The sequence below is a fragment of the Nannospalax galili genome, unplaced genomic scaffold, assembly GCF_000622305.1.
Source record: "Nannospalax galili isolate Female #2095 unplaced genomic scaffold, S.galili_v1.0 scaffold186, whole genome shotgun sequence".
NCBI classification, from domain to species: domain Eukaryota; kingdom Metazoa; phylum Chordata; class Mammalia; order Rodentia; family Spalacidae; genus Nannospalax; species Nannospalax galili.
The window spans coordinates 3,229,577-3,255,047 of record NW_008358774.1 but is presented as its reverse complement, the minus strand read 5'-3'; the positions used below and the strand labels follow the sequence as shown (position 1 = coordinate 3,255,047).

Sequence of the window (25,471 nt, the reverse complement as noted above, 5' to 3'; positions counted from 1 at the left end):
TCTCTCTCTCTCTCTCTCTCTCTCTCTCTCTCTCTCACACACACACAAATCCCCCAGTTACAACATCAGGTCCTTGTTGGGGAGGGGAGCATACATTTATCCAAACGTGCAATGTATGGACTGACAATCTGACAAGCATACCTAGGGTAACAATGGTGACAATATTTCAGTCAGTTTTGCGTTTACTTTTGTTGGGATTGCGCCAAGAGGGACGCCAAGGCAGTAAAAGCATCCCAGCCTCTTTATGAAAAGCTCAGGCCCCAAGACTGCTGAAATGACTAACCTATTAAAAGGACTCTTCCAAATGAAGGCATAGCAGGACAGTCACCAGGCAGGCAGCAGGTGCGGCTTGGGGAACTGTTAGGGGAGGATGAAAAGGATCATCCTCTGGTGGGATCTGGGGATGAACTAATTCTCAGGACATCTAAACCACTTGAAGGGATTTCTAAATGAAAATGCTCCTTGAATGAGAGGCTCCCCGGGCTCTTGGAGCACGGAAGGAAATATAGAAATGGAGCATGTGTAGGATGGGGTGGGGATTCTGATTTTATCCGAACTTCGCCTTGCCCCTGAGAACTCAAAAGCTGCAGGACCAAGGGATCTGATGTCACCTCGCCCTGCATGCCGTTCAGCCTGGAGCTGGGGCTAACACTGGGGAGTTCTGCGCTTTTTCTCAAAATCCCCGCCCCGACCCTACAGAAGACTCTCTCAAAAGTGCTCATCACGTGCGCAGTCCAGACTTCAAAGCCCGCCCCAGGTCGGCAGTCCTGGGTGTGTGGGTGATTTTTAGGGTTTTCTTTCTCTCTAATTTCCCTTCTTTTTCACAGCTGATTTTCTTCTGTAGCTGAGATCTGGTGCTTATGAGGTGCCAGCTGTCTTTATTTCCCCAGTGCAAAGCTGTCTTTTAAAAAAAAATTCTATAAAAAAAAAAAAAAAAAAAAAAACCTCTTGCATTTCCAGTTCCCATCACCGCGATTTCCACATGGATGTGACGTGGAGGCTAGCTTCCGAAATGCCCAGGTGACTCACGAGGGGACACCCCGGGGCGGGACCCAGGAGTTTCTCCGGGCGGGGCGGGGAGGCCTCGAGCGCCCTCTGCCGGCAGCTGCGCGCCACGCGGACGTCACGTGACTGGAAAGTCCCTCGGAAATCCCCGGCTAGCTGGCGACAGATACATACAACTGAAAGGCAAAAAAAGGGAACTGCCCAGTCTGCAAGCCTTCACTGCGGGAGAAGCGCCACGGGCTCGGAGCCCGCGGGGGCGGAGCGGCGACCAAAGCCGCCGGGAGACGTGCACACCCCCCGGCCAGACAGCGAGTCCGACCCGGGCGTCCATGGGGCTCCGCCTCTGCACGACCCCCACCTCAACCCGGATCGCGACCCCCGGCTCCGGCGCGCGGCGGGACTGAGCGCCACTCGGGACTCTGCGGCGGGAGCGCGGCCCGGAGAGGTGAGGAACGCAACGGGCGCAGGGTGCACGTCTGGCCGGGGCTGCGGGGCTGCAAGGCTGGGGGCTGCGGGCCTGCGGGGCTTGTGGGCCTCCCAGCGCTGGCTTTGCAGAAGTCCTAGGGTTGAGATCAGGGGCCAGTTGTTAGGTGACAGCCCTGGATTCCTCCAGCCAGTTCGCTGTTCCATCGATCCTGCAGCTTAATTTAAACTGCAGCTGCTTGATGAAGACTCGCCCCTCAGGCCCCTGGGTCAGGTGGTCTTGGGTGTTTTGCCCCTTTTCTCATCTTTCAAAAAAAATTTTTTTTAAATCAAATGCTGCATGCTCATAAGCACGTAGACCTTGCAGAACTGTACTGGAGTTTCATCCCAGGCTGTGAAGAACCCGCCTAACAAGGGATGAGTATTTCAGGGGCCACCAAATCCGGCTTGGATGCTTCAGTCATTGAACTTTGCAGGGGACAGCCGTCCCAGACACAGTGATCTGCAGGGGAGTGGGTTGCGGCAGAGGTTGCCTTCCCTAGCTGCAGCAGTATGAGAAAAGTATGCATGTGTACGTGGGTTTCTGGCCTGCATTTTGGGAGACCACTTTAAGTGTGGTGTGCTCCCTGCTCCAGCCCCGACCCCACACTCAGACTGTGGTTGTCAGCAGGGTTGTCCCACATCCTGCCACCTGGCCACTCAGGAAAGCAGTGGTATTAAGGAAGGAGCTCAGCTCTTTTTGGATCCCGCTTTGTTTTCAGTTCTCCCGGCTCTGCCTCTGATCTCCCTTTGGAAAGCCAGTCTGGTTAAGTGTCTGGGGGCAACATTTTGGAGGGATGATCACTGCTGATTAGTGTCTTCTGTACCCTAATGTCCCAGATTATCGAACAGCCAATCAGGGCTCCGTTCTCATCGTCTGAGATGCTTCTTGGAGCTTTTGCAATTCTTTATACAGTTTTTGGAGGGGTACTTCCAAACAATTGCCTGAGGTATCTGTTGATAAATAATACATAAGTTTCCACATAGTAGACAAAAAAATTAAAATAAAATGTCTGCTCGGAGTGGAAAAATAAAACGAGGAACGACTTTGATGAGTAAGTTCTGTAGAATCTTATTGATCCTGTGACAAAAATTGGGAAACATCTTTTAGGCTATGAGGTAACAAATACTAAAAAAAAAAAAAAAATGTTAAAGGTAATAATGTGTGTGTGTATATATATATATATATTTTTTTTTTCCCATAAGACATTACAATCATGTGTCAGGAAAGTTTATTCTTTAAGTGTGGGGAAGTCCAAGGACTGGAAATGGGCAGTGGTTTTGATTTGCTTGAAAAGGAGGCACTTTTGCAGGCTGTACAAGGCAAACTTTATGAATGAGATCACACTGGGCTAGCACATATTGACATTTGCATGTTGTGCATATGGTTTATAGCCCCCAACACATTTAGATCTCTGCTGGAAGATCTTTAGGTCCAGAAGTGAAAAACAGAAGAGTCAGGAAAGCTGAGAGAGGGCAGGACTAGTTGATTTTAAGTCTTCCCAACTCCTTGTCTGTCTCTGAGAGCTGCAAGCCCTGTTAGGAGACTGGCAAGGGACAGGTATAGGAAGACCTAGCCTCTAGGCAAAGCTCAGTGCATGGCAGTGGGACCTGGGATGAATTGTACCTCCTTTGCCATAGGTGCAGACCTACTGACTGTGACTATAAGGATAGGCGTGAAGTCATTGGTTGTTAGCCCTAGCGCCAAGCACAGGGATTGGCCTTTAGTGGGTGATCTGGCAATGCCCATTGTATAGATTCATGGGTGGATTGATAGATTAAGGGTGTTGGGAAAAAGATCTTTGCTGCATCACGAAGGAGACCTGTGTGTGATAGTTTTGTCTCGGGCTATGTTATTACCCAATTCCAGCACAAGGAGTATCTGGCATCAGGCACAGAGGATGACTTGTAGGCTTCAGCCAGCCATCAGAATTCTAGTGCAGCTCCTCAGGAGTAACCTCAGGGGCCTCTAGTTCCCAACCTCTCTCCTTTAGGAGGGTGCAAGAATTGATACCACTGTATCAATGGCTTAAGAGAATCTGGATCCACTAGAAGTGGCTTCTCTAAACTAGATTTCCTCTCCTTGTATTATTATCAACTTTTCCATCTGGTGAATTTGCCCTGGCAGATAGATTGAGGAACAAATGGAGTTAACCATCACTGTAACATTTCCTAGGGACTGTCTATGTGCTCTGAAAGCATTACTGTCTTCTTGGAAGTTAGGACAGGTGGCCAGGCCATGTCCATGGGGCCAATGAAGCAGAGCTAGTTCCCAACATTACTCCACACTAGAAGGATCCCTGTGTGCATCAGCACATATCCAAGTACACTGTTGGTAGTGCTGGTCTTTGAATCTACTCTTCTTTGATTTGTCCTGGAGTTCTAGCTGTTACAACTTTCTGATTTGCTTCCAGATTTCATTTGGTCCATCACTGATTGTCCTTGACCGTCTAGAGTAAAGGATGGGCTTAGGGAATATCTGAGCATTGGTACCTGGAGGGCAATGATAAAATACAGTTGTCCATTTAGTTGAAATCTTAGAACTCCAGTGTCTGTTTTGGGAGGCAGATCATTCCTTTTTCTATTATTATGCTGCTTGTTTTTCCTCATGTTGTGAAGTTCAGTGCCAAGGTTTTGAAGAAAGGCTGACCACTTATTTGCTCTTAAGAATGTGAAGCATCTTGCTAGAAATAGGTTTTATTTTGTTGTTGGTTATAAAAAAATTTTGTGTTAACTCTTTATACATGTTATGATATGCTTTCTGAACCAGCTGTTTATGCTTTTCTTTGAGGCCAGACAGGAAACCCCAAGCAACAGCTCAGTGCCATATAGGATTTTCGTAAAATATTTGCTGCCTTTGCAGCATCAGGGAGGATGTTGGAAAGACCTGGATCTGGACTTAAGAACAAGGATTGAATGGTGACAGTCTTAGGAGACAAGACTTGTCAGTGCTCCAGTGTGCCCTGGACTGGCGTTCAGAGGTCTAGGGTGGCATCAGAGTGCAGTGGGAACTGAGGTTGGTTTTGTGGAGCAGTACCTATCGGTGACAGACAGGTTTGGCTCCCTGACAAATGTTTCTGAAAGCTTGGGTTATTCCCCTCCTCCTCAGTACCCACTCTGCCTTCCTTCTCTTGTTTAGACTACTCTTTAAAAGTGATGTAACTTAAAACAGTCCAGTGTGAGTTAATCTTTGTGGCCAGCTAGTATCCTGGGAGCAGAGGTGACTTAAGATCTTTTGCCTACAGATTAGAGTAATGACAAGATCAAACAGTGGGGTTTCCTGCAGACAGGTACATGGGAGCATTGTTAAAGGCAGGCTAACGGAATGGGCTTTCCCACTTCCTCTTCAGGCCTTGTGGAGTACCATGGCTGAACAACTCCTTCCTCAGGCCTTGTATTTGAGCAATATGCGGAAAGCTGTGAAGATAAGGGAGAGGACTCCAGAAGACATCTTTAAACCTACCAATGGAATCATTTATCACTTTAAAACTATGCACCGATACACCCTGGAAATGTTCCGAACCTGCCAGTTTTCTCCACAGTTTCGGGAAATCATCCACAAGGCTCTCATTGACAGAAACATCCAGGCTTCCTTGGAAAGCCAGAAGAAGCTCAACTGGTGTCGGGAGGTCAGGAAACTTGTGGCTCTGAAAACCAATGGTAAGACTTGCTTTTTTGGCTCTGGCATAGTTCTGTTAGTCTGAGGGATGGCTCCCGTGGTGCTGGTTTCTTATTCATGAAGTTTTAATAGCACTAAACATAGACACCTTGTATAGAAACTAATAAGAGTCATGCAACAGTAGCAAACATGTTGGATGAGTTTGTTGCTCTATTTGGAGGCAAGATATTACGATATAGCCCAAGCTGGTCTGGAACTTGTTATCCACCTGCCTCAGTCACCTGAGTGCTAGGATGGCAGATGTGCATCACCACACCCAGTCTGGTGAATATTTTTATTTAAGATGTTTTCCAAGTGTGTATATTAGAGTACAGAAGGCTTTGTGGAATGCATTTAAAAACACCATGCCCCAGTTAGGTGATTAATGTTTCTAATCCTTGCATCCACCTAGTCATCTATAAAGGACCCTTCCTTGGCCAATATGGAAATAGTTTTAAAGGTTTTGAGCTCAAAAGGAAAGCATGGTGCTGAAAATGGGTATTACAGCTGTTTGCCACTGTCATTAGAAAATGCTTGTGATGTCCCTGCACTTTGTGAGTTGGTGACCATTCGTGGGTTAACACAGTAAAGACCATTAATGGCTATTAAGCTGCTTTTGTCTCTACCTCGGTTCTGTTGCCTAAGATGGGAGGTAGCAATTTCTACATTATTCTTGACATTAAATCAAGTGATGTATAGAGGTAGATAATTATGTTATCATCAAGGGGTTTATACACTTATCAAATAGCCAGACATTTGAGATTTGTGTCTTTTTGCATAATGGCCCTTTACCACTGATAGCTGTTTTCTACTTCAAGCTTAAAGTCTTATTTTTTAAATCGTTTCATTTGAGTAAGTATATGCACATTTGCTGAAGGATATTATTCTCTGCAAGTATAAAATTCTGCCTTTGGACTGTAGGTATTTATTATAAGAGATTGTACAAGATAGGTCAAATGCTTGTCGTGTAGGTAAAAGGGGCTTATTAGGTTTGGTTTGGTGACTGCGCTCTCTGGATAAAACAGTACATCCCAGAGTAGAAAATCCTTGTTGGCAGTGATGATGTAGGAACATTAACTTAATAACTTAATTGGTACATTAACTTTGACTGTTCTTGAGTAACTCAGTGATCGGTGGATGTGGGGTTTTGTTTGTTTTGATTCTAGGGACTCTTATGTATTACCTTGACATCTTACCTATATTTATGAAGCTTAGACTGTTAGAAATATAGTCGAAAGAAAACTGGAGACAGCTATTATCTACATTGTTCTTGGCATTAAATCAAGTGATGCATAAAAGTAGATAATTATGTTAACTTGTCATCAAGGAGTTTAGATACCTGACAGTTTGTGGTTTTCACTGTGTCCCATTTTGTTACAAAAAAAGGGGGAGGATGAAGTTGAGAGACTACAAATGGGGTGGAGAAAAGAAAGTCTTATTGCCATTAACAGAATTAGGAGACCTTCTGCAGTGTTTTCTTAACAAGGAAATACCGGATTTCTTGTAGAAAAGAAGCAATATAAATATTAAACATTTGCTTTGCAGTCATATGCTGTTTAAATCAAGGGTTCACACTACAAATCAAACTACACAAGCAAAGGTATTTTGGTAACATGGGAAAATACAGATTTTTTGGCTCAGAATCCTGATTTCCCTGCTTTGACAAAAATTCTTAAATTATAAAAAAATAAAAAGAAAGAAAGAAAAGAGACTGGTGGGGGGGCAGAAACAAATGGCCTTTTCCCTCTTTGATTTTTATTAGCACCTTTTCTTTATTTTTACAATCTCCCCCCACCCCCAGGAGAGTTTCTTCAAAGGCAGTCCTGTGTTTGGGGAGGGGGTGATTCACAAGTTTGCATTTGAGGATATGAGACTGCGGTGAATGAGGAAGGGAGTAGGTGGTATAAGATTGAAACTTCATGAAAATTCCAGCGTCTATTGGCTGCGACGATTTCACTTGTATAATGAGTAGCCCTATTCCAGCTCAGCCTGGCCACACCCACTTGGAAAGTCCAGGGAGCAGTTTGCAGTTTAAATGTCTACACAACAGAACAAAACGTACAATAGCTGTTGCTCAATTGCTAGTCAAATATCGTAGCACTGGGGAATTCCAGATGTTACTTAGGGAATTTTATACTGGTGCATCTCAATAAAGAACTGAAAGTAAGCCCAAGAAGAAGAAAAAAGCCTTATCTTTGCTCTAGATTTTGCAAAGGGGAAATTTCAACAGAGTGTAATCCTTGCCACACCTCAGCTAAGACACAAGGCTTGAGTGATCTTTCTTATTGGTTCAGCTAATTGTTTGAAGTACAAACATTAAAGGAATCCTGGCTGTGGATAAGTATTTGACAGGCCTTGGTGGTGTTGTTTACAATTTGACTATAATTAGAATTTGGTAAAATTTCAAATAGCTATATTACCTTACAGAATAATATAAGAAAATTAAAAATTAAAATGTTTAGTACATTCCAAAAGAGAATGAGTAATGAACTAATTTTATGTTAAGCCATCTCCCAAATATTTATTGTTTGGGCATTAAAAAGGAATGCAGTCTGAGACTGGATGTAGCTTAGTGGTAGAGCCCTTGCCTAACATTCATGAGGCTCAGGGTTCAATGTCCAGCACTGAAAAAATAAAGATAAAAAACAAATTAAAGAATGAAGTTTTTGAATTGTGACTTTTAACTTGGAAAAAAAAAAATCACAAATTAAGGAAAGAAAATTAGACTGATTTTTTTTTCTCAAAATACTCACCCCAAACACTGAATTACTTCAAAAGTCAAAATCTAGGTGCTTTTTAGCTTTTATTTTTAAATTGTTTATTGCTTACTTGATTGATTGAGATGGGGTCTCCTGTAATCCAAACTGGCCTTGATTTAACTCTGTAGTTAAGGATGACCTTGAACTTCTAATCCTCCACCTCCCAAATGACTGAAATTACAGGCATGCACAACCATGCCCAGCCTTTTAACTTTTTCAAGAAAGGACTTTGCAATTGCTCACAAGCAGGTTCTCATAATGCACTGAGAGTTGGGGCAGTTTGCTACACGCAGTTTGGTACTGTCAACCCTACTTAATAAGCTAGAAGAGGAAACTCCCAGGTCCTCAAAGCTAAAGTGGAATGGCCAAGTCATTTACCACTGAGTCATAGCCAGACCGTCCCTATCTAGTGGGTTGAGCCTTGCTGGCTTCCTGCTATGTGCATGTTGCCCTAGGAGTCTATACCTTCCTTACAGCTAAAGAGTACCTAGGCCTTAGCCAGAAAGATAGGACCATGAGGATCATAAGTCGTCACCCTCATTCCACAGAGGAAAAAAAGTAAGAGACCTTCAGGAATGTTCCCAAGGTTTCTTAAACCAGTTAGGGGCAGAGCCATTCTACAACCAAGGTCCTCTGGCTCCTTCCCTCAGTGGGTCCCTTTCATTAAATAGAAGTATAAAAAGAATTTTTTTTCTTATAACTGCCATCATCTTATAAAATGATGGAATGCTATCAGCTGGCCCTTGATTAAGAATCAAATCATCCGGTCCCCTAGCAGTAGGGCTAGTTTATTCAGGAAACCTTTGCAGGGCCTTCATCACAGGCTGCTTAACTTTACTCTTCATGGCTTGCTTCTGTCCTTAGGTGATGGAAATTGCCTCATGCATGCGGTTTGTCAGTACATGTGGGGTGTTCAGGATACAGACCTGGTCCTGAGGAAGGCCCTCTGCAGCACTCTCAAGGAGACGGACACACGCAATTTTAAATTCCGCTGGCAGCTGGAGTCTCTGAAATCTCAGGACTTTGTGGAAACGGGACTTTGCTATGACACTCGGGTATGCGTTGTTCTCGATCTCCAGCTCCATGGTGGATGAAGGGTGCTCTGAGGAACACATGACTTACTAGTCACATGAGTTGAGCCAAACAGTGCACAGTGGATGGAAAGCACCCGAATCCTTCTAGGGGATAATGGGAGGCTTTTGCCACTGCTCAGGCTATAAACACAGCAGATTTTCAGATGTACATTTTTGTCATGGCAGGTCTTCCAAATGTAGCCTTTCGTTGGGCACTTCTGTTGTTTCTCAATTTGATTCCCTTTGGCAAACTCAGTCAAACTGGCTAGCCTGAACTAGCCAGTTCAGGGAAAATCCCTTCCTTCCTTCCTTCCTTCCTTCCTTCCTTCCTTCCTTCCTTTCTTCGTCTTTTACACAGGGTCACATGTAGCTCAGACTGGCCTTGAACTTGCTATGTAGCTGAGGATGACCTTGAACTTCTATCCTCCTGCCTGCACCTCCCCAGTGTTAGGATTACAGGCAGGTATGCATCACTACATGGTTTTATGTAGTAGTGGGATCAAACCCAGGACTCCATCCATGTTAGACAGCATTCTAGCAAGTGAACCAGTCCCCAGAGAGGGAATTTGTTGAAAGCAGATGCTGTCTCTATTTTCCATAGTTTTGAGTTTGCCTTGTAGTGGACAAAAGTGAAGGAAGAAAGCCAAAATTGGGGAAAGGATGAGCATTTGGATGATGATTTTAAGAAAGAAGAAAAATAAGCAGAGTTCTATAGGAGGATGAGCGGTGTCTGGGCTACTTGCTCATCTTTGTCCTTGTCTACTCTCTTTAGAACTGGAATGATGAATGGGACAGCCTGATCAAAATGGCATCTGTAGACATGCCTGTGGCTCGAAGTAGACTTCAGTATAATTCCCTGGAAGAAATCCACATATTTATCCTCAGCAATATCCTCAGAAGACCCATCATTGTCATTTCAGGTGAGATGCCACAGACTGTTTCCTGTTGGTTCCTTTGATGCTTTTCCTCCTTAATAGGTTAGCTCCCACCAGAAGCCCGTACTCCCCTGGAGCTGTCGGACAACAGTAGAAGGGATTTCATGAAAGTCGTCTGAGGTCTTATTTTTCTTTCTCTTTCCTTTAACAGACAAAATGCTAAGAAGTTTGGAATCAGGTTCCAATTTTGCCCCTTTGAAAGTAGGAGGAATTTATTTACCTCTCCACTGGCCTGCCCAGGAATGCTACAGATACCCCATCGTCCTTGGTTATGACAGCCAGCATTTTGTACCCTTGGTGACCCTGAAGGACAGTGGGCCTGGTAAGAAAACCGCATCAGTTCACATTCATAAGTTCACATTCATAAACCTGTTAGATCCTGGAATACCAGAGCTTACTTGGTTTTTTTGTATTTAAATGTGTTACTCTATCATTTGTTTAATCAACACAAGACTGAGTATCCCTTATCTGAAATGTTTGGGACCAGCAGCATTTTAGATTTCAGAGTTTTTCATACTTTGGGATGTTTGTATAGACTTTACCATTTTGTCATTCCTCATCTAAATCTAAAATGTTCCCAAATCCAGTCAGATTTTCAAATTTGAAATTCTCAGATTAGAGTCATATAACTTGGCACAGTAATATAATAGTAGCAAACATAGTCTCTTTGAGTGTGACTTGGGAAGTACTTTAGCATGCTAATCATAAGTAGGTGATTCATGTATGCATATTTCTACCCTTATTATTACTACTGCATGACAAATTCAGGTGCACTCAGAGCCCTCAGTTACAGTGCCTGGCACAGAGTGGGTAAATGTTTGTCAGGCTGGCTATTATTATAATAGGTTAATGTGCAGCGAGCACTGTGCTAAGTGTTGTAGGAAACTTTCTTTCATTTCATTCTCATAGTATCCTTTCAAGATGCTGGCATACATAGTCTTATTTTACAGATAAGGCAATTGAAGCTCAGAAAGTTAAACAACCTGCTTTAGTGCCCTATATCTTAAGAGAGACAAAGTCAAGATTCTAACTCAGGTCAGTCTGAGGTGAGGCGTAAGAATTTAACCAGGTCAGATTTGCTGCTTCCTATTGGCAGTGATGCAGTGAGCTTAGATGACTATTGACAGGAATGGGTGAAGAAAATGTGGTACACACACACACACACACACACACACACACACACACACACACACACACACTGTGGAGTTTTATTCTACCATAAAGAAGAATATAAAATTATGTTTTGCAGGAAAATGGTAGAACAGTAGATAAATCATACTTAAAAAAAAATAAGCCAGACTTAAAAAATATATCACATTTTCTCTCATATGTGAAATTCAGATTTTTTTCAGAAAGGCAAAAGACATGGAAGTAGAAGACAGACTGTTTTGGAAGAGAAGGGGGACCAGGAAGAAGGGAGAGAGTGAGAGTGAACAATGGAGGGAGCAAATACAGTCAAAGGGCATTAGAGGCACCTATTAAAATGCAAGAGAAAGTACAGTATTCTAAAAATCAAAAAAGAATCAGCCATCATTTTGGGCTTTTTAAGATCAAGTTTTTAAAAAATTACATAAAATTCAACTTAGCACTAGGCTGGTTAGGGTCTGTGAGCTCCACAGAAACAATGTATTTTTATTTTAGACTTGAATGCATTATTCCCATTTGGGTTTAACTGTAACTGGATGATACTTTTCTAGTTTTTTAGTTTGAATCATCCTGTGTGACCTTACATGCAACCTCATTTAGTTCACTCATATATTGTTTTTTTCCCCTTAGAAATCCGAGCTGTTCCACTTGTCAACAGAGACCGAGGAAGATTCGAAGACTTAAAAATTCACTTTCTGACAGATCCTGAAAATGAGATGAAGGAAAAGCTCTTGAAGGAGTACTTGCTGGTGATGGAAATCCCAGTGCAGGGCTGGGACCATGGCACAACTCATCTGATCAATGCTGCAAAGTAAGCAGTTTCTTTTCAGCTGTCTTCTTGGCTTGAGAACATGATAGAAAGTGTACTGGACCACGTGATGTCATAAGCCTGCATTTCAGTGATGGTTATAAAGTTATTACCATGGACCACATTCTGCCAATGTGTCCTAGGTGCTAGTGATTTAAAGTCTTATGTTATTTTGAGTCATCACTTATTTTCCTGTTTGGTCTTCAGGTTGGATGAAGCTAACTTACCAAAAGAAATAAATCTGGTAGATGATTACTTTGAACTTGTTCAGCATGAATACAAGAAATGGCAGGAAACCAATGAACAGGGCCGGAGAGGGGCACATACACAGAACTCTTCGGAACCTCCCACACCCCAGCTGTCCCTCATGGATGTAAAGTGTGAAACCCCCAACTGTCCTTTCTTCATGTCCGTGAACACTCAGCCTTTATGCCATGAATGCTCAGAGAGGCGGCAAAAGAATCAGAGCAAACTTCCAAAGCTGAACTCGAAGCCAGGCCCTGAAGGGCTCCCTGGCATGGCACTCGGTACCTCAGCTTGGAACCCTGAGGAGCCATCTGGGGGACCACATTCAGCCCCACCGACAGCACCCAGCCTTTTCCTGTTCAGTGAAACCACTGCTATGAAGTGCAGGAGCCCCGGCTGCCCTTTCACACTGAACGTGCAGCACAATGGATTTTGTGAGCGTTGCCACAATGCCCGGCAACTTAACGCCAGCCACACTGCAGACCCTGGTAAGTGCCGAGCCTGCCTTCAGGATGTCACCAGGACGTTTAATGGGATCTGCAGTAGTTGCTTCAAAAGGACTACAGCAGAGCCCTCTTCCAGCCTCACTTCCAGCATCCCTCCCTCCTGTCACCAGCGCTCCAAGTCTGACCCCTCGCAACTCATCCAGAGTCTCACCCCACACTCTTGCCACCGAGCTGGAAATGACATCCCCTCTGGCTGCCTCTCCCAGGCAGCACGGACTCCAGTGGACAGGATAGGGACGAGCAAGTGCAGAAAGCCTGGCTGCATGTATTTTGGGACTCCAGAAAACAAGGGCTTTTGCACACTGTGTTTCATCGAGTACAGAGAAAACAAACGTGAGTGAAATCAGATTGCCTAATGCAGTTGCTATGGTCTAGAAGGGGCTTTTTTCCTAAACATCAAGAAAAGGAGCCTATTTGCGCAGTCAGATCATACCTCATTGTGCTTTTCCACTGGCTTGCTTTAGGGGACGTCACCTGGGCACTGCTGGCCATACCTGGAAGCAGTAGGCACCATTTGATTAAAGCAGCTCTTAGCTACCACGATCACATGCCAAAAGTGCCTAGTACATATAATTCATACTAGCCCAAGACCTACAACTCAATGTGTAGCCCAGCCTGGCCTCAGACTCATGGCAGTTCTCCTACTTCTGTTTCCTGAGTTCTGGGGTTTGGGGAATGAGCTGCCACATGCAGCTATGGGATTTATTTTCATAAGGCAGTTGAGTGTCTGCCACGCCTATCATAGTTTAAGCTTCAGGAACTTTTATGTAATGGTCTAAAGAGAGATATCAGGAGAGAAGAAGTGTCTGCTGACAATAGGAAAGCATCCTTGGCTTGAGAATCACTAATTTAAAAAGCAAATTGGACTGATCGGTGCTCTGGGTTCAAAGCTAATGATGTTTAGTAATGTTGTTTTTCTGAGTTTCTAAGTTGGGTCTCAAATACGTATTTAAGGCTGTTCTAGTCTGTACTAGGAACCCTTCTCTACCATCAGTGTCTGTATGTGCATGGTGACCCAGAGGTACTGAATAGCATCAACTCTCTTGTAGATTTTGTCACTGCCTCTGGGAAAGCCAATTCCACAGCCTCCAGGTTCCAGAACACCATTCCGTGCCTGGGGAGGGAATGTGGCACCCTCGGAAGCACCATGTTTGAAGGGTACTGTCAGAAGTGCTTCATCGAAGCTCAGAACCAGAGATTCCATGAAGCAAAAAGGACTGAAGAGCAACTGGTGAGGCATTTGAAGGCACCCCCACCTCCCTCCTCGTACCCCCCCACCCCTGCCATCAGGCCCTTCCTGTTGGAGTAGTTTCTGCTGTCTATGACAAGCAAGTTCTCTGTCTCCTCATCACAAAGGAGAACCTGGGGGAACATGTCCATATTCTTTGGCTTCCCGGGTTGGAAGTGTTGCCATTGCTTTGCATGGCTTTGGCATGCTTAGAAATCATTTGGAAAAGTTAATAACGTTAGCCATAGAGTAAAACTTCTGCAAGGTCCCTAAAGCCAGATGGTGATCAAAGAGATCTTGGATTTCCAAGAGAAGCAGACTTCTTAAATAATCCATTATCCTGAGCAGAGAGGAGGCAGAGCAGCCCCAGTGCTTCCATTTACTGGCATATCAGAACAGCACACATAGTGATAAAGTGTCCCGGGCTGTATGCAGAAGGGTGGGAGAACCATCTGAGTAGATGGGGAAGATCACTGGGCCCAATGTGCCATCTCTACATGTCAGGGCCAGTGCTTCCTCTCAGCCTCCCCCGGGCTAGGTTGGCTTCTGCTGGGATGGCTGGCGAACTGTGGATCCTCCTCACGTAGGCAGATTAAGTCCTGCTGTGGTGGTTGCCTGGAAAATGTGAGCAACACTTCTCTCTCTTCTTCCCACCCAGAGATCCAGCCAGCGCAGAGACTTGCCTGGAACCACTCAGGGGGCCTCAAGGCCCAAGTGCACCCGGGCCTCTTGCAAGAACATCCTGGCCTGCCGCAGTGAGGAACTTTGCATGGAGTGCCAGCACCTCAGCCAGCGAGTGGGCTCTGTGGCCCACCGGGGTGAACCCGCTACTGAAGAGCCCCCTAAACAGCGCTGTCGGGCCCCTGCCTGTGATCACTTCGGCAATGCCAAGTGTAACGGTTACTGCAATGAATGCTTCCAGTTCAAGCAGATGTATGGCTAAGTACAAACAAATGGACCGGCCCAGCAAGAAGGGCCTCCAGTTGCTAACCAGAGTGGTGCTATACTCCAGACCCCTGAGTGCCATGGGAGGGGCAGGCCCTGGGACAGTGGCCTTGAGAGTGAGTGTCTTTGAGCAAAGAAAGCAAGATAAGCTCTTCATTATGGCCACGACCATCAGGTTTTGTAACCAGGAATATCCCCAGGTGAGCTACGAGCAGAACTTGGGACTGGCAGTGCATGACCTCAGGCTAGGCTGAAGGTGCTGCTCCTCTCCTACCAAGCAGAAGGCTGAGGACATCTTTGGACTCGGAATGTGTGCTAGGATTGGTGGCAGCTCCTGTGTCCACCTGCCAGGACTGCTTTATCACCTTGCCGGAAACAGGAAGAAAGGCTCGTAGGCAGGTGGGTTGGGAGTCCTAGAGCCGTCTTACTGATTTCTGGAAGCTTTTCCCAGAGATACAAAGCTGAATCCTCAGGGCACCAAGGCCCTCTGCAAAGAAGCTCAAGGAAGCTCAGGGAATATGGACATAGAGCACATCTGTAGTTGTCTTCCCTATCTGCCTAGTTGGGTTCCAAGGTTCTGCAGGAAAGCAGAACCACACACAGACTGTGATTATGAGGCTGCTGAAATTGAACATGTTCACACAGAGATGAAACTAGCTGCTCTTGAGTGTCTGCACCTTTAAACAGCAGAACATTTGGGTAGGAAGGCGTGTAACCTTGGGTTGTCACAGTCTTTCTGCACTTCTGAAGAGATTAGCTTGGACTGAAGTGTTTATCAAAGTGTATGTATGTGTAATACACCCTTATATTATGTATGAGGGATTTTTTTAATTGTCGAAGTGCTGCCCTAAAGAGATAAAAATAGGAAGACTGAATTGAATAATAATAACCTGTTTTCTGGTTGTTGTCAGGGCACCCACATGTATACAGCTTGTTATGTGAATTCAACAAGCGGCCTTCTTCAAGGAAGCTCTCAGTGTATTTCACTTTATTTATTACAAACTTCAAAGTTATTTAAATGAAGATTTTCTTCTGCAGTATTTTCTTGGGGTAACATATTTGCTGTCAGTCATGTTCTGGGAACCTGGCAAGTTCCTGACCAGGGTGGGGAGGTGGCCTCTTGTTTGCGCTTGTTGCCTCCCTAGGAAAGAAGGAATTGCTTTATGAATAAAGCTTGTAGAAGCTGGTGCTTCTTATAAGTCTCCTGCCATTCAATGAGAAATCATTGTCTGTCTTCTGTAGATGCTTCTGAGTATCCTACCTCCTTGGAGAGAAGATAAGGAAAGTAGTGGGGATGAGCGTGGGGAGGGGCATGGAAAGATGTGGCCTTTCATGATGGTGTTGCTTGCTGTATAAATGCTGTGCCCTTGGCCTATTGGATAGGGGCCAGTGACACAGCTTGGGACAGCAAAACCAGTAGCCATGAGAATAAGGAAATTTCTGTTATTATCCTGCAATGTGTCTGTGTGCTTAACTTTAGTGTCACTCTTGCCTTAGGGGGGAAATGTTCCAGAGGTAAAGGCTGCCATTTTCGTGGTCTGACATAGGAACTGAAGATGTTTATGATACATATCTCTGCACAGCCTTTCCTCATAAAATCTGACATGTCTTTTTCCCTGACATGTCTGTCATTTCTTTCCAAAGATGTCAAATACACTTCACTGTTTTCATCTAGTTCTTTCAAAGTTAATAACCTAATATTTTATGTCTATCAATATTTTCATTCTTAATGTGAAACAATGGAATTATTTATACTTACTATAGAAAGTATGTGAAATTTGCACATTTAGTTGTCTTTCGTAGGATGGGATCTACCTTTTTTTGATTTCTTCAGATTGTTTTAAAGAACTGTAAGTTCACAAAAGACAATATTAAAAAATAAATTATTTAAGAACAAATTTTGATGTTTTCTATTGCTGAATGCTGGAAGGAGATAGTGCAAATGTGAAGATTGTGTTTCCCACACAACATTTGATGTATACCTGGGTCATGGGTGCACCTTTTGCCCATAGAGAGAAAGGTAGCTTTTGAAAAACAATCAGTGGGCTGGAGAGTGGGCTCAGTTCATAATGTGTTTACTGCATAAGCCTATGGATCTCAGTTTGATCTCCAACACCACCCAGATGTGGCCTCAGACATCTATAATCCCAACACAGGTGGAAACAGGAGAGTCCCTGGGGCTTACTGGTCAGGCAACCTAATTGAATCAGCGAGCTTCAGGTTCAGTGACAGACCCTGTCACAAAGAGAAAAATAAGATGGAGGATGATTGTGGAAGACTCCCGCATTTATCCTATGACTTTCGAGTACACACACACACACACACACACACACACACACACACACACGCACACACGTGCACCGGCATATGGGCACACATTCACAAGAACACACACACACAAATACCAATGTGAGAGAGTAAGACCATGTACTTACTCAAGCACATGCCTTAGGCTTAACATTGATGACACAGAAGCCCCACAGGAGTGGGAAAACTGCCCCTACACATACCTGCTCCGATGAGATGGGAGCTCTCTGATGGAGACTCCTGCTGAAGCTTTCATGAGGTAGAGAAAGCAAACAGTGAGGATGGACAGTGACAGGGAAGAAGGAAGTTGGCAGGAGGAAGACAGGTATAAGATTACCTGGGTCACACAGGGCAGAAGAGTTGGCCTGGCTGTGATAACCACCAGAACTGGAAATTTATTAACTCAATGAGTAGAAAAACAAACTGTTTTCGCTCTGCTCACCTCTCATACCACAACTGTCAACCCAAGTTTCTGTTATCCCAAAATGTAGGAGAATCTCCCCACCAGAAAACAAGAACTCAATTCTGCAACTGAGTTCTCTGTTTCAGTTCTGACATTGACTATCCAAAGATGGTATCAGATCCCTGAGGTTCAGGGCTCAATCCCTAACACTAGATGCCAATCTCAAACCCAAGGTAGTTTTTGCCTGTGCTTCTGAATGACCAGCAGAAATAAGGGTTTCCATAAACCCTTCCTCAGGTTTGATAAATTGCTTCAGTGATCATAGACCTCAGGGAAATGTATTTGCTATTTTACTATAGATATAGGGATATCAGATGGATATCTTTATCCTTGCAAAACCTATGCTGTAATATGAGCTTGTAATGTTTAGTACTGATTGTCAACTTGACAGGATCTAGAATTACCTAGGAGGCAAACCTCTGGGCATATCTGTCTATAAGTGACCTTCTAGATTGGGTTACCTGAGGTGAGAAGACACACTCTAAATGTGGGTAGACCACTGATGGGCTGAGGTCCTGAACTGAATAAAAAGGAGAAAGTAAGCTGAGCACCAGCATCCACCTGTCTTAGACTGTATCTCCTTAAACTATGAGCCAAAATAAAGCTTTCCTCAGTTCTTAAGTTGCCTCTTGTCAGATATCTGATTACAGGAGCAAGAAAAGTAACTAATAGTATTTGATAACAAGAACATGAAAAGTATCTAATATCAAAAAAAGTAGGTCAGAGAAGTTCTTTATGACCAGCTCCAAGACAGAAAGTTGAGGTAAGACTAAAGCATATTCTTAGTTTCTGTGACCTCCCTTGGGGAAAAGAAAATTTTGTTTCTTTAGCCTAGTAAGTAATGAGGAAGGAGTGATGGGGTTTGGCCCTCCTTCCACTCAGTATAAATGTATCTATCCATGGGATTTGAGTCAGGGACACAGGACAGCTCCTGGAGTCCTTTTTACTGAGCTCCCCAGGCAATTCTGACAATCAGTCAGATTTGAGAACCACACCTTTAAAAAATTAATCTGAAAACATATTTAACTTATAGAAAATAAATAAAAGCAATAAATTCCCATTTATCAATATTTTGTTAAATTTTTCCCTTCTGTTTCCAAATTAATCAGATGGACTCTTGAAAGCAAATCCCAGCTACTATGACCTCACATTCACAAAAGCTTCAGTGTATATCTCCAATTCATAAGAATGTGCTTCTATATAATCACCTTTATAGTCCTAGCTTAATCAATTTACACTTTTTTTGTGGTCCACATCTCTTGCAGATATGTGCAAACATCAGTTAATAACAGAGGTGTATTCTGAGAAATGTACTATTAGTTGATCTCATTGTGGTGTGAACATCAGAGTGGTCTTACATAAACTGAAGGAGTTATAGCATCACTAGGTAGTATAATCTTACAGGATTGTGTGCCATTGACAAGAATATGCCACCATTATGGTTCCCTGGCTATACTCTAATTTCTTTGATTTTTTTTTTTACAAAAGACAAAGTCTTATTGCCTTTTGTTTGTTTGTTTGTTGTTGTTGTTGTTGTTGTTGTTGTTGTTGTTTGAGACAGGGTCGCTCTGCAAACCCCTGACTGGCCTGGACCAGAGTGGACTGGTCTCAAAGACACAGAGATCTACCTGCTTCTGCCTCCCAAGTGCAGGATTATTAGTCTTCTTGCTTTTGACTATTTTTCACAAGGCTCTTTTATGCTATCAATTTGTTAGAGTGACTGAGATGCTTGGAGTTTTGATTTTGTTTCGTTTTTTGAGACAAGGTCTTGCTTTGTAGCCCTGGCTAGCTTGGTGCTCAAGATGTAATAGGCTGGACCTGAAGAGCTACGATTACACCTGTGCACCACCAGGCCCAGCCTGAGACAACTGTTCTGTAGGCTGCCTCACGTTCTGGATTTGGCTCTTTGTTTCCCTGTGGCATTGTTGAGCTTGCTCCTCTACACTTGCTATTTCTTTCTAGGTGATGGCTGTGCCCTGTTGCACCCTACCCTGTGTTGTTTGAATATTTGCCCAGAGAAAGGGTCTTTCTCTCTTTTCTATCATTCCTCCTCCTATTTCTTACCCAGCATGATAATACACAATTCTTCAGTCATCATGATGAACAGAAGCATTTGACCATAAATCATGAGGATTTCTAAAACAGGAAATGATCTAATCAGCCAATTACTTCTGACTCAGAAGAATCACATCCAGACAGGGGAACAGAGTGGGTATAGAGGGCACTGAGGAGCTAGCTCCTTTCTGGAGTGGGTGAGCCTCCAGGGGTTGTAGTTCACCATTTCATGTTGTGGTACGTATGTTCGTTTTTATTACAAAATGGGGATCCATGGCTTTCTTTAGAGTTGTGAAGAAACCGATGCCTTTCCCAAAAGGCAACAGCCTAAAGTTGGAAACTAAAGCTTGGGTTGAAAGAAATGTCTGCTTTAGTTGTCCAGAAATTCACTCCTGCTGCTGCCAGATGCCACCTTTCTATCCCACAGGGGTGACATACATACCGCTGTCCAAATAGAACTCATGTTTGCTGTCCTCTTCTTCATGTGCTTTGGCAGAGCATTGTCATCTTCCTAGTCACCTCTACATTTCCCCCCACTCCCACATCCAAACACATCTGCAATGGATCTCCAGATGTCTCTCAGATACATCCCTGTCCTCTGTCCTGGGTGCCTGCCTGGTCCTGAGCCAATTTTTGGCTTCTTGCTTCCTGCTTCCTGTTGGTAGACCTCTCTCACTGTACCTTTAACTGGTCATGCTTTTCCTTAAGCTCAGACTGCCTGGTGGCCTCACTAACATGCCCCAAGCAGGGTGCATGCACCAGGTGGTGTAAGAAGAAAGCACCTTTCAGTTCATCTTTTGATCCTAAAAAGCATGATATGTTATACACCACGAATGATTGCCACGCAAACTGATGCTGGTGCTCTCCATTTTTCATTATCACCAGTGGGGTCACTGTCATGTGAGCAGTCCCTGTCATCTGAGCTGGCTCAGCTCAGGTAGCATTCATTCATTCATTCATTCATTTATTCATTCAGATGCGAAGTAGCCATGTTTCTTGCAAACTTAAACCTGGAAACCAGATTTTATTTTTTCTGGTCCTGGAGATTGAACCCAGGGCCTCCCACATCGCTAGGCAAATGCTCTACCTCTGAGCTACAGCATCTGGCCGGAAGCCAGGTTTTTGAGTCTTCTTAAATATTACCCAAACAAGGAGTTTCCAGAAGTTTGGAACCTGTTTGTTAGGAATATCAATCTACATTTACATTTTTTCAACTGCTTAATGTGTGGAAGGCAGAACTCAATAAATATGTTTTGGTGAAACATTTGAAACCTAGAAATGAAATGTATTTAATCATGAAGGATAGAGCATAGCAAAGGATTTTTTTAATGTACTTTCTATTTTTTTCTATTCTCTTGAGGTATATATTTCTGTTCTGACAATTATTAATATCAAGGAGCACAAAAGAATAAATTTAGAAATCAAAATAACTATCACAAAGTGATAGAATGATCCTTAAGAAAAATAGTGAAGCATATTTTCTAAGTTTAACATTTTTTGAGAGCAAAAGGTATTTCAACATTAACAAAATAATTATTAAAATTTTACCTTTTCACCGTTTTAAAATTCTTATATTTTAGACTGGGCATGGTGGCACATGCCCTTAGTCCCAGCATTCAGGAGGCAAAAGAAGGTGGATCTCTGTGAGATCAAGACCAGCCTGGTCTCCATAGTGAGTTCCAGACTAGCTGAGGCTACAAGAAGACTCTGTCTCAAAAACAAAAACAAAGCAAAACAAATGAAATCTTATATTTTATGGTTTTATTGTTTTATATAGTAGAACATTCTAATTTCAAATTACACATATCATGAATAAATATTGAAAATGACTTTTTAAAGATGATATGATATCAAAAGTCTGATTTGCAAATACAAATTTTAAAGCAATGTAAAGAATTCATTTTTATCTTTTCCAACTTAGGTGTATGCAATATAATATTATATATAAATACACACATATGTATCATGCATGCTTATTTTCTCTAAAATAGAACATCATTTTGGTCCCAGGACTCTGTTACACTCTTAAAAATTATCTGGGACCACAGGTAACTTTATGCAATTTTATCTGTTTGTGTTTCTACTTTAGAAATTATAACTAGGAGAATATAACAGCACAGGGTCCACAAGCAAACATTTTTCTTTTAAAAATTTTTATTTTATGTGTATGAGCATATTGCCTGCATGTATGTAAGTATACCCATGTTGTGCAATGCCATTGGAGGTCAAAAGAGGGTGTTGCATCCCCTGGAATTGGAGTTATGGATGGTTGTTAGCTGCCATGTGGATGCTGGGATTTGAATCCAGATCTTCTGCAAGAGCAGCCAATGCTCTTAACAGCTGAGCCATCTCTCCAGCCCCAAGCAAACATTTCTTTACCTTCCAGAACAATGACAATTTCACACATCCTGGAGCCTCAGGAAATGCCACTGTATGTTCTGGATACATTTCTACCATCCACTTGCTGGCTATCCTCCCTCTTCACCAAAAGCTGGCAACACGTCTGCCTTCTGTGTTCATCCAGGTATTAAAGGAAGAACTTGATCCTTTATAGAAGGAACATTCAGGTCCCCAGGCCTATTGCCTGTTAGTTATTCAGCCTTAAGCAATTTACTTCATGGCTCTGCATTTAAGTTTCCTTGCCGAATAAACATTTTAGGAAATGTTTTAGGGGCCAGTAAGATGAAATAGCTCAGCAGGTAAAGTGCTTGCTGCCTCAACCTGGCGACCTGAGTTGGTTCCCTGGAACCCATGTAAAGGTAGGAGGACTGATTCACCAAAGTTGTTCTCTAAGTCCTGAGATCAGTAGCTCCCTCCTTAGGGACACATACCAGGAGGATTCTTACTATCACAATGCCTGAAGAGCTTTGAAATCAGACAGAGGCAAGCTAGTGACAGACCCTAAGTGACTGATGCTTCCTTCTGCAGATGTGATATGCCCTTCAGGTTCTCAACAACCCAGTCTTCATTTGTATTCCGTAAGAGCTCTTCAGGACACTCTCCACACAGGCTTCTGGGAGGGGCACCAAGGTTTGCCTGTGAGACCCTGCCTGTTCTTTTTGTCGTGACCCCTACTTTGTGAGTGGCCCTTTTTCCTCCAATCCCATCAACACCCACCACTAAGCCACAACAGTCTCTTCTGGTGACTTTGCACATTTCTGAGCTGGTTTAATATTTAATCAACTCACAAAGAGAATTCTTATTATGATATTCCCTTCTCATTATTAATTAAACTCTTGAGTTAAAATTAGTAATTTAGAAAGACTTAGAAGCTGGGTGTGGTGGTACAAGCCTTTGATTCTAGCACTCAGGAGGCAGGCAGATCTCTATGAGAATGAAGGCAGCCTGGTCTACATAGTGATTTCTAGGCTAGCTGGGGTTACCGGAAGACCCTGTCTCAAAACACAAAAGCAAAACAAAAAAATACTTAGAGCTGTTAGAAAGAAACCCATATGTGCCACTTTGAATATTATTGTAATAGGTTTTTGTACGTGTGTACATCTGAACACAGGTGTGCAGGGAGATGTGGGGAGCACTTATATGCCACCATGAGTATGTGGAAGACAGAGGGAAATTGGGGGATGTCATTGTTTTCTTCCACAACGTGAGTTCTGGGGATTGAACACAAGTTGTCAGGCTTGGCAGCAAGCACCTTTATCCACTGAGCCATCTCCCAGCCCTGTAATAGTTTTTCTGTATTAAGAAGGACACTCAACTACTGTCTGTTCACATAGGAATCAAAACAAGAGGAGACAATGGTACATAGCTTGAGGAAGTACAGCAAACCCAAGCAGGAATTTCTTATATTAAGAAACTTGGGCTCGGAATGTAGCTCAATTGGTAGAGTGCTTGCCTAGCTCCAAGGTCAATCCCCAGTACCACATAGCCTGGGTATGATGGTGCATAGCTATAATTCCAGCATTGGGAAATAGAGACTGGAGGATCAGAAGTTCAGGGTCATTCTCCAAAGCCAGACTGGGCTTCATAAGACCTCTCAAAATACAAAACAAAGCAAGAAATTTGTAGCTCTGAGACAATGAAGGAAAAAATAAAATAAACCTCTCTTAGCCAGGAGTGGTAGTGCACACCTTTAGTCCCAGCACTTGGGAGGCAGAGGCAGGCGGATCTCTGGGAGTTCAAGACCAGCCTGGTCTACAAACTGAGTTCTAGGTCAGCTGGGACTACAGGGAGATCCTGTCTTTAAATAAATAAATAAATAAATAAATAAATAAATAAATAAATCCAATAAAAACCTCTTTTGCACTGCCCCCTACCTTGCTAGTTTAGAACAGCACTCATCCATTTATCCGGGTATTTTAAACATTTTCCAATCCTACGATCCATTGAAATTCTGCTTGAGTTTGAGGAAGCCAGATCTCACTTGAGGGTTTGCCCCTCAAAATCCTCCAGGCCCAGAATATTATACCGTACCCCTCCCCCCTCCCCCAGGACAACCACAGTATGAAGGTGAAACCAATTAGCATACTAGTTGAATATTAGTTTCACAAGTGTAACAACGTTGCTCTGTAAACCCCAGTTTTATAGATTTTCCAGTAGAATGAGTCAGAAAATAGGAAGCACCTAATTCTTCACACTTCTCATGATCATCTTTAGAAAAAAAAACTTCACATTGGCTTAAACTTTAAAATTTCTTACTGTAAGCGGTGAAGACTCAAGCAGAACCTGGTGAGGTAGAAGCAGGAGATGGGATGTTGCCTCCTTGAGGATCTGAAGAGATCAGTATGCATAAGAATTTCAAAATCAGTTTTAAAGGATCAGCTGTCACTTAGCTGGTAACTTGTTCTTCAGTTTTCAAAATATAGTGTTTTCTATGCATGCCTGTGGTTTCATGCTTATGCATCCAACATGGAGAATGTTTTGAAAATAGGAGACTAATATTACCTGAGTCTAAGACTTCCAGCTTTCCCCTAGCCATAAATAGGCTGAAAGGTAAGATTACTGTTGGGAAAATACTAATACTAAATAATAGTATTTAGTAAATGAATATTAAAAATGGGCAATCTTAGGGCTGGGGAGATGGCTCAACAGTTAAGAGCATTGGCCGCATGTACAGAGGACCTGGGTTCAGTTCCCAACATCTACATGGTGGCTAACAACTGTCCATAAACTCCAGTTCCAGGGGATCTGATACCCTCTCTGACCTCTGTGGGCATTGTATGACATGGGTGCACTTACAACATGCAGGCATAAATAAAATATTTTTTAAATGAGCAGTCTTTCTACAGTAGAAAAACAAACAAAAACAACAGAAAGCACTGTCATTTCCAAGATGTAAGAGGAACTTATTAATACAACAGCTTCTACAGCCTTTGGCCCAGCACACAGTATATAGGCGCCTCAGAGGGATCTATAAATATGCTGTAGCTATTCAATTGCCAAATTTAGAATAGATTACCTAAATAAATTTTATACCTTTTTTGTTCTCTGGGTAAGATTTTGTATTTTTATTTATTTGTTTGTTTATATTTCTTTGAGACTTGGCCTTGATATGTAGTCCTGGCTGGCCTAGATCTCACTGTATAGACCAGATTGGCCTTGAACTCATCAATCTTCTTTTCTCAGCCTCTTGAGTGTTGAGATTATAGGCATATATCACCACACAGAGCTAGGATTTTGTATTTTTTAAAAGGGGACAACTTAGTGTCACATATATGAGAAAATACACTAAGTGCATTAAAAACTATACCTGATTGTCAGAAAAGTTGCTAACAGATGTTAGAATAATATACAAAGCATATAGTCCAGACATTTGGGTAAATGGAAGATTATGGTATGAAATACTATTTAATAAAAGTGAAAATAAACAAAAGACCCCAGATAGCCAAAGCAACACTGTGCACAAAGAACAATGCTA

At 42.9% G+C, this 25,471-nt stretch overlaps 1 protein-coding gene across 2 annotated transcripts; it reads left to right on the top strand.

The window, feature by feature from the left end:
- Positions 1-1,180: 1,180 nt before the first annotated feature.
- Tnfaip3 (TNF alpha induced protein 3) lies at positions 1,181-16,657 on the top strand. Of its 2 annotated transcripts, XM_029558152.1 has the most exons (9): positions 1,181-1,450; positions 4,818-5,127; positions 8,749-8,939; positions 9,730-9,877; positions 10,044-10,214; positions 11,669-11,849; positions 12,054-12,931; positions 13,648-13,829; positions 14,485-16,657. In XM_029558152.1, the coding sequence occupies exons 2-9, from the start codon at positions 4,833-4,835 to the stop codon at positions 14,767-14,769; spliced, it is 2,331 nt and encodes a 776-aa protein (XP_029414012.1). In that variant the 5' UTR covers positions 1,181-1,450; positions 4,818-4,832; the 3' UTR covers positions 14,770-16,657. The 2 variants fall into 2 exon arrangements, with proteins under 2 accessions (XP_029414012.1, XP_008820266.1); XM_008822044.3 differs by lacking the exon at positions 1,181-1,450 and having other exon boundaries at positions 4,722-5,127.
- Positions 16,658-25,471: the final 8,814 nt, after the last annotated feature.

Bases quoted from the DNA above. Each gene is read 5' to 3' on its own strand.
- Tnfaip3 (XM_008822044.3), top strand. From the start codon at position 4,722: ATGACAAGATCAAACAGTGGGGTTTCCTGCAGACAGGTACATGGGAGC. The intron at 8,940-9,729 runs GTATGCGTTGTT...TACTCTCTTTAG, and splicing joins GACTTTGCTATGACACTCGG to AACTGGAATGATGAATGGGA. The intron at 9,878-10,043 runs GTGAGATGCCAC...TTCCTTTAACAG, and splicing joins ACCCATCATTGTCATTTCAG to ACAAAATGCTAAGAAGTTTG.